Consider the following 14,049-nt stretch of genomic DNA (forward strand, 5'->3'; position numbering starts at 1 on the left):
TGGGGCTCCAATTCACAACCCCGAGATCAAGAGTTGCGTGCTCCACCATATGAGCCAGCTAGGCATCTTCCCCACCCCCAACCTTTTTAATGTAAGCTCTATATCCAACGTGGGGCTTGAACTCACAACCTCAAGATCAAGAGTTGCATGTTCTAACAATGGAGCCAGCCAGGTGCCCCACAATATTAGTTTTTATTTTTAGGAAATACCGGAGAAAATATTTCACTCCTGAAAGGCAGATAAAAATGTGGTACTAGGGCTAGATCCTCTAATGGACCAAACTTCACTTGGGATCTAGAAATAACTGTGAAGCTTGTGAAGATCTTCAAACTGGAGTTAGCAAAACTAGCCGACTCCACTACCAAAAGCCTGAAATCTGACATAAGCACTGAAACAATCACTTTCTAAAAGGTCAACAATTTTGGATCCAAAGAAACTGTCCCCCACCATGAGTTCCAGGGTGACATGAACAGTAACGGTCCCCGTCAAAGAGGACAAAGATAAGGCTTGGGCCCTACATACATCATGTAATGGCTATCTGATGAGAGACCAGGCTTTTTCTTTGGAAACGCTGCAGCCTTGAAGCTCTCTTGCCTTGAAGATTCATAATGCATGTTAATATATTTAAAGTTCTGAGAAGCCCAACAATAAACAAACAACTTTTGTTACTTAGTTTTGCCCAAAATTATCAGGAAAAAAGCTGAACATAAGTAACAATACATGTTCCTTAGAATGATATATCAAGTTCCAGGGAACATTTTTGGGAAATATTGCCTAAGATAAATCATATGAGTCAAGATCAAACAATACAATGAAAGATGGGGAAAGTGGTCTGCAAATTGCAAGGTACTGTGCAATGTACTTTATCAGATGACCGAGAGGGCTCTTCAAGAAGCTACGACCAGAATCCAAGGAAGGCAACTCAAAGGCTACCCATACCATGCCCCGGGAGTGGGGTGTCTGGTGTAGAATAACTACAGAGAGAAAAATCCCAAATCAAGTCCACTGAGTTTGGTCTAAAACAAAGAATGGGTCAAGGATGGGAAGGTGTCTTTTCCAAAGACATTCATTCCACCCACAGCTCAGTGAACTCTCAGTGGATATACACAGTCAGGTCTCCGATTTGTGATCAGTATCTAGCTCTGGCAAGTTGGTAGGTCCATACAGGTAAGGTTACATGGTAGCAGGGTGGATCCATCTGTGGCTCTGTGATTTATGTTGAAGCAACATTTTTTGGTAATAACTCAGCACAGTTATTGACTTTGCAGAGATAATCCAAAGGTAGATTCCCCCACTTGAAACTTCCCCCTTAGATCCCTAACAAATGATAATAGGAACCAGTAGTTGGGCCTTTATTATATGCCAGATACTGAGCCAGACCATACACATACTGAAATTCTGTTTCATCCTCAAAACAATTCTTTCTCATGAGGCCAAACTCAGGGGCTACTGATGATAAAACTGAGGTTAAGAGAAGTTAAGTGATTTGCCTAAGGTTCAAACTAGTAAGTGGTAAACCTGGGGCTATAGACAGGGGTCTGCAAACTTTTTTTTTATTCTGAATCCACAACAAATTATTTACAACTATGGACATGTGCCACTGTACTAACAAGAGATATTAAAAAGCATGACATAAAATAAATATACAGAGAAATAATACTGTCTTCTACTGACAGTTTGGAGGTAACTGATACATTATACTAATTTTCTCCTTCACTTCACAGTTTGTACTTTATACTCCTCTCTGCTCCATTAAAGTCCCAGATCAGTCTAGGTTCATTATCTGTTGAGCCTAAGTCTACTCATCACTGCTTTTTCTAAAATCCTTTATATTCTTGAAAGTCACATAAAATACCAACAGGCTTGGGAGAGGAATATACCTGGTGGCTAATGGTAGTTTTTAGAAGGAGGTAACTCTTTTTTATACCATGGTGAACCATTTTTAAAACTATTAGCTTTTGGGGCGCCTGGGTGGCTCAGATGGTTAAGCGTCTGCCTTCGGCTCAGGTCAGGATCCCGCATCGGGCTCCCTGCTCCTTGGGAGCCTGCTTCTCCCTCTGCCTCTCTCTCTCTCTCTCTCTCTCGCTGTCTCTCATGAATAAATAAATAAAATCTTTAAAAAAAAAAAAAACTATTACTTTTGTTTGTGGCAACTCTAAGAATTTAAATCCTGCTTCTTTGGAAATTCTCAGAAGAAAACTACTGTATTATGAAATCCTCCCCTGTACCTTTTAATGTTTCATTTATTTATACCTTTTAATATTTCACAGCTAACTGAAATTGGCAATAAAAAAAACCAAGGTTAATTATGACAATAAATATACCTAATATATCCCCAAAATGTAATGATATGGTATTTCAGTTTTCAGTTTTTTTAGATTTCAGTTTTATGGGCAATATAGGGGGAAAAAATTCACATTACATGATAATTTACTGTTGGAACGAGACCACCAGCGTTCCTACTTTCTCTAAAATAATCATTATTTTTCATATTCTTGGGGAAATCCTGCATATGCAGTTTTGATTAGATTTGGGAGTTTTAAGGGTCTGGTCAAAGGCCAAGTCTCCAAGAACATATATAAGGCACAAAAGAGAAAAGATCATTGCAGACTGCATAGTCCTTAATAAAACATTACTTCTAAAACAAAGCTGTACTGATAAATGAACTACCTTGTTAAAAGAAACTGGGAATTCTGGATAGTTTGCTGACTGCTTTCTGTGTTAGCTGTGTTGGTTGTTGCTGTGGATTGTGTGATTGTAGTGGTGACACTGCTTGTGTTAGTACGCCGGGTTGCGTTGCGTGCCGTCTCCAGTTGTTGTCGTGCTGCCTGGGCGTGCTGCCGTTCCAGCTGCAGCTGCATCTGCAGTTGTTGTAACTGAGAAGCGGAAGGGCCAGAAGAATTAAGCTGTCCTCCTGCAGAACGTCTCACTCCTGATAACTGAGATAAAAGCTCTGCCAATGGAAATGAAGGTGATTAATGTCTGCTTAAAATACTGTGGGAAACAAAACGCTGAAGATCACTCTTTTAGAGGAACATTAGAAATGACTGTCAATAGGCAGGTATCCATGGCAACATAAAGTTTCAACTTGGAGCTCAATACCTTTTATTTTTATTTATTTTTAAAGTGATCTCTATACTCAACGTGGGGCTTGAACTTACAATCCCAAGATCAAGAGCTGTGTGCTCTACCGACTGAGGCAGCCAGGCGCCCCCAATATCTTTTAGAATGCCTCCTGGAGGTAAGAGCTGTTGTGTATGGGGAATGGAAATACAATTAGCCCACATACAATTATTTTTAAGCAAAACATAACAGATTGTTGCTTAACGGACTTAATGGACTAACTTAGTTATACTTTCTTTTAGTATTTAGTAAATTAAAGTGGATCGTCTGCTGGTCCAATCATTATAAAACCTCTCAACACAAGCTCCATGAAAGCAGGGATCAAGTCTACCATTTATAACACTCCCAGCTCTTAGAGCAGTGCCCGACACATAGTAGGCCTCTAACTTTTATTCAATGATTGAATGATGATCAGAATTGTATCCAAGAGGCCTGGATCATTTCTATCTGTGACCCTTTGCACCACTCACCTCTGCCTTTTCTCTCTGGTCCTTTCTGGTACGGTCATTTGAGAATACCAGCATACCACTAGAGTGAGTAGCACCAATGATGCTCAATGAGGCTGACTGGCCCCTGACTGTACAGCCTAGTCAGTGGCCTGTTACAGTCCAGACTCTTGTTTCAATAAGGTTGTACTCATCAAGGGCAATGTGGACCTCTGTCCCTGAGTTCTCATCTAACTCAGGTGCAGGAATTGCCTTGTCCCGTGTGTGTGTGTGTGTGTGATTCTCCTGAGCTTACAGGGGATTGATGACTGCCTCACAGACATTCCCTGGCTGGCAAATGCTCTTCATCATTAAAACTCATTAACAGGGTACATTTCTGTTTTCTTGCTCACTGTTGTTTTATCCCAGGGGTTCTCATACGATTCTTTCATAGAGTCCATCACTAAAATAAACTAATTTTCACTGACAGAAAAAACTGAATGGAGAGAATTTCTCACTTTTGAATTTTGCTTCTAGAAATTAACTTTTAGAGCCTGCTACCAAAAAAAGCAGGTAAATATTCCCTATGGATGAAGAAATACTTTTTAAAATCCCCAAAACTCAGTTTACAGGGCTTACTGTACATCCAAATGCTTAAAGCACATTCGGAATTAAGATTTTATATCTGTATGTCTGTATATTTTTAAGAACATTTTATGAGTAAAACTGTTCCTAGTTGCTATTAGAGATTTACATTTACCAGTGTTCCAGGGTGTTCGGCAAGGTGCATCACAACATCCAGATACATATTCCACCACGTGCACACATTTCAGAACTTGTACAGGCTTTCCAGGGTCTTACTGCCTGTCTGTGCTTGGTGTGTCTTAGTACGAGGCTAACGTGATTTCCGACCTTATATTTTGACTCTCAACCCCTTTGTTGCACTGCTGGCTTCCCAGGTTGGCCATGTATTAGACCCAGTGGAGTTGGTTATGAAGTACATGTTCAGATGTTGTTGTTTTTGTAAGTAAGATTTTTCTAAGCTATTAAAACATGTACTTTCAGTATGTTCCCTAAGAATATAGTTCTCAAATCAAGGCCAAGAACAGAGAAACTCCTACTTTACTTTTTTCTTATGAGAGGAGCTTAATTCTTTAGTCTTGTCAATTCGTCTTATTATCTGTGTGCTTCTGGAGGTTGAGCCATGGGATTCTGGCGTTCTTTCAACTCTGAAATCTTTTATCATTTTCTTAGGTTTCAACAGAGGCCACAAATAGAGAACCCAGAACCATTTCTTATTATCTTCTGCTCTAAGTACTTAAGGAAATGCCAGAAAATTATAAACTAATTTATACTGTCTACTTTTACATTATAAGATTTAGGGGAATTTTGTGAAGGAATGTAGGAGCATGACGAGAGATTAAAACACAAATTCCACCAAAAACTTTAAAGTGAGGCCCCCTCCCTGGTCATTTCCTTTATGAACATGCAACTAACTTACCAGCTATAGGATCCATGGCTTCCCTATTGCTTGGAGAATATGAACTCTGAGAAGAAGAAAGTCCACCAGTAGAACTGCTAGTAAAGTGCATGTTTGATCTACGAGCACGAGGACCTCCTAATCCCCGGCCAGGGTGAAACATTCTACGTACATGTCGAACACCACTCGATTCATCATAACTCCAAAGTTAAGAAAAGAACCCAAATATTTCACAGAAAGAAAAAAAAAATCACTTGAGCTTTTGCTAGACAGACATGCAGATTTCCTAAATTGTAAACATTTAAAAACAGCACATTTAATTTAAAATGCAAACATCACAACCGTATCTATGAGGGCTATTAACTCTAAAAAAAGACTCTCACATATAAAGCAATGAACTGAGTGTGTATATATTGTGTGTGTGTGTGTGTGTGTTTTCAAAGGGGAAAAAGGTTTTCTAGGTAGGAAGAAATTTCTTCCTAGGCTCCAGCTACAATAACCAGATGGGGTGAAAAGCGCTATCGGGTCACACACCCAGGTGAGGTGTCTCCTTACCCTAACCTCAGTACTGAATTTCATATACGTTCATATGGAAGTAACCAGAATTAATAAGCATCAATTTTAATACCCAAGGAGAGTTCTGCTAATCAAATCTCAATTATCATCTGTAGTGAGAAAGGAGCAGTAGAAATAATTAAAATTCAGGAGTAAAAGACTCCTTTTGGTTATTAGTTTTTAATCTGTCCTCAAGTTCTTCTTCAATGCTGCTACAAAACAGAAAATTAGAGTTGAATTTCTTGTAGAAGTGGATATACAGAGAGTAATACCACATTTCTCAACAAGTCACATTGCCAGCCCCCCCCCCCCCCAATCTTCCGTAGCCAGCTTAAACTAAAGAACATCCCAAAGAGCACAAGGCTGCCCAAACTCATAAAGACAATCTTGCGTTTCCATACTGGTGGATGTGTGGGAAAAGCCAGCTCTCGTTGTAAAAGAGACTTTTCTTTCGAAGTAGCACGTAGAACATCTGTATCGTGCAGAATAACTTTCTGCTGGCTTCCTGGTCTTCAGCTGATGATTGTGGAGTCATTGAGGGACAGGCTGAGCAGCTCCAGGAAGCCCTCAGGGGCCACCAGAATGTGCACTGTCTCATCATGGTATTCAGGACCATGGCTCGGGTTCTACAGAAAGTGATGTTATGATCACTGTATTTCGTCTTTTAAAAGCATCTGGGTGTAAAAAGTACACTTTAGGAAGAGTTCCATCAGAACAGTTGAAAAGAAAAAAGTTCTGGTGCTTATGAGGCCTGGAGAGAAGCCACGCCCTCATGACAAACAAAGTCACCCCACAGCAGCACTTGAGTACCTGAAGAATCAGTGTATTTCCAAGTTAACTGCAATGTCAACATTTTGTTTTCCAGAACCTCATGATAATACTCGTTAGGAATCCAAAATGTAACATATGCCTTCTCTTATTCTTATATTTTGCATAATTTAATCTTCTCTTGATAACCACAGATTCTTATAAAAATTTCACAAAAATGGATGTAGATGATGTGGGACATTCTACTGAATGGATACCAATTTCACTAGAGGCCCTTGAACTTGCTGAAAAAGTTCAGAGTAAAAAAAAAAAAAAAGTTCAGGATAACAGCTTGGCTTGAAGTTATTTGCCTAGCTTCTCCACGAAGACAGAGTGAAACAGGGACCAAGCATAACCCTCTGGGCATTGTTATAAGATTCTTTTATGTAAAATGTGAAGTGACTCAAAGACTTAAGTATTCTTGGTCCATCTGGGTTTTCTTATTCTCTTAATAAAAACCAACAAACCCCATGCTTTCTTCATTATGCTTTCAGTGTCCTCAGCACTCAGGAGAGAGGAAAAGTGGTTTCCTCTGTTCAGTGAGTACCAGCCCCTTGATTGGCTCAGGTCTGGCTGACATTCTAATTTCTTAGGTTGGTTCCAGGTCTTTATCTTTCCATTAGTTTTCTCATCTTTCCCTAATTCCAAGGAACCATATTTCCAATTAGAAAATTGGAAACTGTAAGCAAGGGATGGGAGCTGTGGAACGAGAAAACCATCAAACCAGTTTCTTCCTCAACAGGATTAAGGTTGCATTACGATTGCTGGGAGGCAATCAAAGGAATCAGAATGAAGTCTGGCTGGCAAAGAGAAAAGCTGTGTTTAGCTCTTGAATTGCTGAACTAGAATGAACACTGAAACCTTCACATGACAACAGACCCCTAAGTTAATAGGTGATAGTTATAGAAAAACAATTCAGAACTTGAAACAAACAGCACAGAGTGTACAAAATTAATTACTCTGGTGGGCCGCTCATCTCTTGGATTACAGGGAATGTCACCAGCAACTGCTGAGTGACTTGCAAAGGGGAAGCAGAAAGGAAAGCGGGAAAGGACTTTGGAGCTGGACGTGATCTTATGCAGTCCTACTCAGGGACTGGGCAGGGAATAATGGTCTCTGGAGAAGGGGACTCCAAGAGGGAAAGCAGCCCCAACGCGCATCCCTGCTCATCCTCCCACCGATAACAGGATAAGGCAACAGAGCATGTGGAGGGGAAGCAAATAAATTCTCTTTATATTTATTTAGATTTTAATTTGGATTAGCATTTTCCTCTTTTGTATGAAAACACCCTGCTGAAAACTTATAACCCAGTTAAACAGTCTTAAAAAAATCTCACTGTAATGAAGTGAAGATGATGAGCAAGGCAACTTTCACTTAATGAGCACTGTTCATGTGACAGTCATAGCATATAAAAAGAGATAAATTGCATCTCAACACTGAGTCACTTTTAGGAAAGGTCAAATAAACTAAAATAATTTGGAGGTTAGTTTTTCTCTTCAGGTATACTGTCCTTAAAAATTATCAAAATAACAAACATTACAAACAACTCTATCCCTTCTTGCCTCTTAAAAGGATATTAAATCTCTAGGGGCTCTGTGTTCAAGTGTAAGATGAGCTGCAAAGTCATCCGTGACATGATTAGGATCGCCTCCAGGTAATGCTGCACATATTGGACAAATCTGAAATGAAAGTAAAGAAAGCAGATTTAATAGATGAATATTGATCAGACATCTTTCTGGATGAATATTTTACTATAACTGAGTTTCAACCAGTCAAAAACACAGTAGAGATCATGAACTCATCAAAAGCACCAGAGGCCTGACTATGAACTACAGCATGTCTGTGCTGGTACTTAAACTATAACAAACCACCTCTCAGGGTCAGACACAACAGTTCTCAACAAACAACTCAAACACGAGCTCTGGCAAAGCCTTCTAACAGCCTGGCCAATGCATTTGCATGGTCTAGCAAAATAGCTTCCATTAAAAAAATTTTAAGATGTAAAAAAAAAAAAAATTTTTTTTAAGATGTGCTATTTAGTGCACATTCCCATCTGACTATGTCCGGACTTGAATGGTAAAGACTGAGACATAAGCGTCCCCAAAGCAAGCTAGATTTGAGGTCCAATCTCCAAATACGACAGCAAAGCTCTTACTAAAACACAACTATACAAACTCAAGTATTAAGACAATGTTTACTGATAATGTGCAAATGCGCTCTATACATTCATGAGCAGGACTTCCAAGGGAAAAATGGGGGTGAAACAAAGGCCAAGGAGCAGAAGACCTAACTTCCTGTGAGACTCGGGGCAGGGACAGGACAAAAGAGGAATAAAATGGTGTGTACAAAGGCAGCACTCGGGGGAGATTCATAGGTTGGGAATACTGTTTTTGAAACAGCAGTTTCAAGGGAAGTGGTAAAATAAGAGGGGAAGGATCGAAAGAATGAGGCACTTTTGGAGGAGAGGTCCTTTCTCTTCTAGAAATCCAAGTGGGCAGGTGATGTAAAGGAACACAACCAAAGGAAGCCCCAGGAAATGTACAGAATTTTGTGTCTCTCTAGGGACGAAAGAGCTGAGGATGGGATATGTGATTCATCTTGCCAGCACACGTGTTGTGTGCCTCAATTCTTTCCCCTGGAGTAAAATTCAGGCACTCACTTGACCTTGCTCCCTGCTCATGGCAGATAAGACGAGTGGCAAAGATGGGGAGGCAGGGGCAAGGTGAGACTTGGAAGGCCCACCGTGGGACACAGAGGGGAAAACAAACTGATTCCCAGAGCCTAAGCCAACACAAATCCCCATCCTCTCCTGACCAGAAAGCAGGAGTCCCCTGAGAGTTTGACTCTGATTTGATCCCAGTTGCTCTTATGCCCAGTCAGCTGTCCTGATTATATCTGCCTCAGGAGTCTGAGACATATCCTCAAGAAAACCTAAAGATGCTCATGAGAAATTACATTTAGGCACGACAGTGTGCAAAAGAAGTAGGGGGGTCACACAGGAAGGTACCTGAGAGGGAAATGAAGAAAGAAGTAGACAGACATGTGCATGGCCTTTCTTAGAAGATGCCAGAAAGGTGGTCAGACATTCTTTCCTCTGTCAGAGAGAACGGCAATTGTATCAGTTCATGAGTTTACTGATTCGCAACTCTTTCCTAGGAATTTAGGTTTTACTGTCTGTATCAGACAGGCAGTGTCTGGTACACTTATTTTTTGTGTGTTTCTGTCTTATTTTTGAGAAATGCAGTACAGTGTGATTTGTTTCTTGTTTGGGAACTGTGACCAGACTTGCTTACAACAAAAAGATGAGTAGGTCTGGAGAAGCAGAAACAACCACCAGTTATTTAAAAATCAAACAAACAAGCCAGTTTAGATATTTTTGAGACTCTCTATTTTGCAACACTTAACAGGTACTGGACTATGTATAGTTTTATTACAATACCAGAGATTGCAAGTATAAGATCTTTATCCAAAGAAAAAAATAACCGTTAAGAGGAAAAGGTGCCTTCCTTCCAAGATATTTCCTTTAGGCTGACCTTTGGATAAAATCTATGTACAACTTGAACTGCACAAAGATAGCTATAGAAGTTGCAGTACTTCAGTAAATGTTCTTAGATGAGAAAAGTCTCCTTGAGGATTTGCATTCCTAGAAGGAAGACAGGATGGGAAAGTACAGATACCAAACGTACTAAGAATGCCCTTATCAGGACCAATAAAAAGCACCTTTGAGATGGGGATGTGGAATACTGTTTAGTTTTGAGTGTGTCTTTACTTCCACATGATGATACCTAATACCTTTTATAAGACAGGAAAATTCCACACAAAGGATAAGCTATTAACTCTAAAATTATGAGTTTGTCAACATTAATATTTACTGTACTTCTCCTGCCACATGATATAGTAACACCTATTACTTGAACAAGAAAATTCCATGTAACACATTAGTTTAACATATGACAACTTGCCAACATTCAGGCACATTGAGTTGGCATAACTCAGTGCTTCCTGAAATTGGCTGAGTATATAATTCATCTGGAGCATTTGTTAAAAATACAGTTCCCTAGGCCCATGCCTGGAAACTGATTCTAGGAGATTTGAAAAATCTGTTTTTGACAAGGGTCCCAATGATCTTACAATTAGATTTGGCAAATACAGCTTAAATATACAATGGTATTGAAAAATAAATATTTTTACCCTGTGGAACGAAACACGAAAAGTTGTTTTACTTACTATCACCTTGCTCAAATTTTTAATCACAAATGTCCTTGCTATTTATTTGCAGTCTTGTCTTTGCTATTTTTCAAGTCTTCCTCTTCTGCTTCATCTCACTAGTGAAGCTCACCATTGGTCCTGCTTTTTATCTGCAGCCCTTAAGAAGCCTCTATCAATGTACTGCGATGAAATCCCATGCCAAAAACATAATGGAGTTCCCAATTTTCCACGTGGCCCCAGTGCATGATTGTCAGCAAGCAACCAGTCCGCATGGATTTTTTTTTTTTTAATTAATTTATTTGAGAGAGAAAGAGTAGGCACATGAGCAGGGGGTGGAGCAGAAGGAGAGGGAGAGAGAAACTTAAGCAGACTCCATGCTGAGGGCGGAGCCTGATGTGGGGCTCCATCTCACGACCCTGAGATCATGACCTGAGCTGAAACCAAGAGTCAGATGCTTAACTGAATGAGCTACCCAGGCGCCCCAGTCAGTGTGAATTCTTAACACAGATGGTTACCAATGTCTAGACCATACCTTCGGAGGTCATTATTTCACATATGCCATGTCAGTACTACATTTATAGAACATTTTTCCCTGTGACAGGTTATGTCCATAAAAAAATAATCTAAAATCAGCATGCTTGGTTTTTGTTTTTAAACATGAACTCCACACATTCTTCCCCATACAATCACCAACTAGTCTAAAGCAAGTTCTCACTCCCTGCAGCCTTTCTTGAGCTCACACACTCACACGGAGAGCATTCTCTCTCTGGCTGATGTGCAGTGCCTCAAATACAACAGATGTGGTGAGCTCCTCTCCTTTTATCTTTTGGGGGGATAGGCTTCATAGCAAGTTTCCTGCCCACTCTGTTCACTGCTACAGAAAAATGCATTTAAGAAACCGGCCTCTCTGCCTCACACATCACGTGGCTTCACCTGAAGCTAGACTGCAGCACCACAGAGAGATGGGTCTTGTGTCAAAATCATTGAGCTGATGCTGGGAGGGGGGCTAGACTGGTTCTCTACCATGAGGCTGACCCATTTGGAAGCATCATCCTCCCAGACCACTTGAAACTGCCCCTGAACTCAGGTTCTGGGACATTATGCTTCTTCTCAACAGCAAACACTCTAAGAGAAATAATTGCCTTGGCAACTGGTATTTCTCGTCTAGGTTTCTGGATCACAAACTTGATAAACTCATGCATTTCTTTTATCTGACTAATTTTAGATCCATGAGAAACATTTTCTTTTGAATATCTGTTCAAAAGCAGTGATTTCCCTGCATCATCTTCTATTGTTACTTTCTGGTAACACCAAATGTTTGATGCATCATTTCTCTGGCAACCGTGATCTTACTATGGCAGCCCAGCTTCTTTGTCATTTCTTTTTTAGATTCGTTTTCATCCACACAATCATTCTGAATAGGTTCATCCTGTCTCAAAAGAACTACAGAATCACTCATATTCTACCATCCTTCCATTCCCAAATAGCAGCCTATGTGACATGATGATGGAGAAAGTAATGTTATTCCTCTGTACAAACGCCAAAACCTTCTCTTTCTTGTCCACCAAACCAAGTGGACAAATGTTCTGGTTTTAACAGTTCTCTATTATCTGGCCTTACTCAGCTGATTCCATTTCATTTCCCACTATTTCCCACAACATTCAATGCCTTACCATCCCTTCTACTTCCTACATTCTACTGAGCTAACTACTGCTGAGGCTAATTGGTAACTTCAGGTTTTTGATCTCCTGCCCAATTAAAAGAAGTACATCTTATAAAATCTGCAAATATAATAAATGTAAGACTTAATGCTGGAGTTTTGCTTTGAGGACATACACAAAGCACTACTGGAAAATCTATGCTACATGGTCAATAAACTCCTTTTGGGCCTTCTAGAACTATCTAAGTTGTAGCCACTTGCACCTCTAGTCATCCACTTTGCCAATACAGATAAAGGTACTTTCCAGATTTGAACGAGCACACTGTTCAACTGGATTACAATCTAATTATCTGTTGTTGCAGTGGAACATTGAAACTAACATAATTAAGTATGAGTTACTTCAAACTGAAATTATTTTTCTTCTCAGTTCCATTCTCCCCGTTTTAATGCTTAGGTTGGAGCTGTCACATGCTTCTAAAGAACAGTGTTTAGAATTTTAGGGAGTTTTTGTTACATATATAAGTCTTAATTTTCCTTACATTTTTATACATGATTTGAAAGTCCCAAATAACTAAGTTTGGGGGGCGCCTGGGTGGCTCAGTTGGTTAAATGTCTGCCTTCAGCTCAGGTCATGATCCCAGGGTCCTGGGATTGAGCCCAGCATCAGGCTATCAGGCTCCCTGCTCAGTGGAGAGCCTGCTCCTCCCTATTCTCTCTCTCACTCTCACTCTATCTCAAATAAATAAATGAAATCTTTAAAGATAAATAAGTTTGGGTTTAAAAATTTTTATTTATTCATATTTTAAAGATTTTTAAGTAATCTCTACACCCAATGTGGGGCTCGAACCCACAACCCTGAGATCAAGAGGCTCTACCAACTGAGCCAGCCAGGTGCCCCCTTAAATATGTTTTTTTAGACAGAAATTTAAATATGTGTATGCTGATGTCTTGGGAATTCATAAAACAAAAAAACATAATTTCGCAACAATTAAAAAGAACTCAGAGCTGTCCTTTTTCTTTCCTTTTTAAATCACATTCTATTTTTTTTAAAGATTTCATTAATTTGAGAGAGCAAGGGAGAGATAGAGAGACAGAGCACAAGTGGGGGGGATGCATGGAGAGGGAGAAGCAGGCTCCTCGCTGAACGCCAGAGCCTGAGGCGGGGCTCGATCCCAGGCCCCTGGGATCATGACCTGAGCCGAAGGCAGACGCTTAACCGACTGAGCCACCCAGGCGCCCCTCAAATAATTTTCTTAATCAGTTTTTGTTGTTTTATTGTTTGTTTGCTTGTTGTTTTGTTTGTTTAAATCTGAGGGGCAGGTCAGGAAAAGAAAGGATGGCGGGAGAAGAGGCAAGGCTGAAACCGCTTAAAGAACTTCTGAGCCACCTTATAATTTGCCAACAGTTGCCGGAGAGCTCCTATCTTTATACCATCTTCCCTACAAATCTTCCTACAAACCCTGCAAAACATTTCTTTGACCTGAAATTAGCTGTCTGGACACTGAACCAGACAAACCAGTATTTTAGAGGACAAAGAAGAAACCACTCCAGTGGCTAAAGAAAAAAAGAATTCAAAATGAATGTGTCTGACAGCTGCTGTCTTAGCCAGTGCCCCCCTGCACATTAGGCATTGTTTCCATTCAGAAAACTGCCTCTCTCCCTTCCCGTACAGGATTTTAATTCAACTTCAACAAGGAAGAAAGTAGAAGTAATGAAAAGCCTACCCAGGGATAACAACATACTCTCAAATACCAGGGATGGACACCTTCCTAGAAAAGCTATTATCTCAC

At 40.1% G+C, this 14,049-nt stretch overlaps 1 protein-coding gene across 2 annotated transcripts in view; it reads right to left on the reverse strand.

Annotated features, from left to right (window-relative positions):
• KCMF1 (potassium channel modulatory factor 1) overlaps positions 1–14,049 on the reverse strand; it is a 74,231-nt gene that overhangs the window by 2,063 nt on the left and 58,119 nt on the right. For both annotated transcript variants that reach the window (XM_027621943.1, XM_027621944.2), the window contains 3 exons: positions 7,968–8,069; positions 5,050–5,224; positions 2,671–2,953 (listed from right to left, as the gene is read on the reverse strand). In XM_027621943.1, the coding sequence (XP_027477744.1) occupies positions 2,671–2,953; positions 5,050–5,224; positions 7,968–8,069 (560 nt within the window). The remainder of the gene's footprint in view (positions 1–2,670; positions 2,954–5,049; positions 5,225–7,967; positions 8,070–14,049) is intronic.

Source organism: Zalophus californianus, chromosome 8, assembly GCF_009762305.2.
Source record: "Zalophus californianus isolate mZalCal1 chromosome 8, mZalCal1.pri.v2, whole genome shotgun sequence".
Classification (NCBI taxonomy): Eukaryota; Metazoa; Chordata; class Mammalia; order Carnivora; family Otariidae; genus Zalophus; species Zalophus californianus.